Genomic DNA, 405 nt, shown 5'->3' with positions numbered 1-405 from the left:
CGCACTTCAGCCGGCCGGGCAGCAGCCACAGGCGCAGCCCGGGGACCACGGGTGTCCCGTGCGCGGGCGGCGGTGCCGCGGTGTCACCGCAGGGGCTGCGGGGGAGGCGGCGCGGCCCTGCCGGGGGGGCAGCGCGGCCCCTCAGCGCCCGGCCCGCACATGGCGGCGGTCACATGACCGGGGCGGGGGCGCGCGACGGTCACATGACGCGCCGCCGGCGCCGCCTGACGTCCCGGGGCAGCTCGGCCCATGGCGCCCATGGCCTCGCTGCTCCTCGGCGCCCTCCTGGCGCTGCTCTCGGCGTCCGGGGCGGCCGCCGAGGCACTCCCCGGCTCCTACCAGGACTTGTGCAGGTGGACGGCCGCTGGGACGCGATGGGGCGGCTGGAGAAGGGCTGTAATTGGG

At 78.8% G+C, this 405-nt stretch overlaps 1 protein-coding gene across 3 annotated transcripts in view; it reads left to right on the top strand.

Moving 5' to 3' along the window:
• The first annotated feature begins 213 nt into the window (after positions 1-213).
• The window catches only part of IGF2R (insulin like growth factor 2 receptor), a 57,775-nt gene continuing 57,583 nt past the window's right edge, over positions 214-405 (top strand). For all 3 annotated transcript variants that reach the window (XM_042017082.1, XM_042017081.1, XM_042017083.1), the window contains exon 1: positions 214-353. In XM_042017082.1, the coding sequence (XP_041873016.1) occupies positions 250-353 (104 nt within the window). In that variant the 5' untranslated portion in view covers positions 214-249. The remainder of the gene's footprint in view (positions 354-405) is intronic.

Source organism: Corvus kubaryi, unplaced genomic scaffold (assembly GCF_017639235.1).
Source record: "Corvus kubaryi isolate FWS band 111438036 unplaced genomic scaffold, C.kubaryi_AGA036_p1.0 split3-73, whole genome shotgun sequence".
Classification (NCBI taxonomy): Eukaryota; Metazoa; Chordata; class Aves; order Passeriformes; family Corvidae; genus Corvus; species Corvus kubaryi.
The sequence above is the reverse complement of the archived record's forward strand: the minus strand, read 5'-3'. Positions and strand labels throughout refer to the sequence as shown.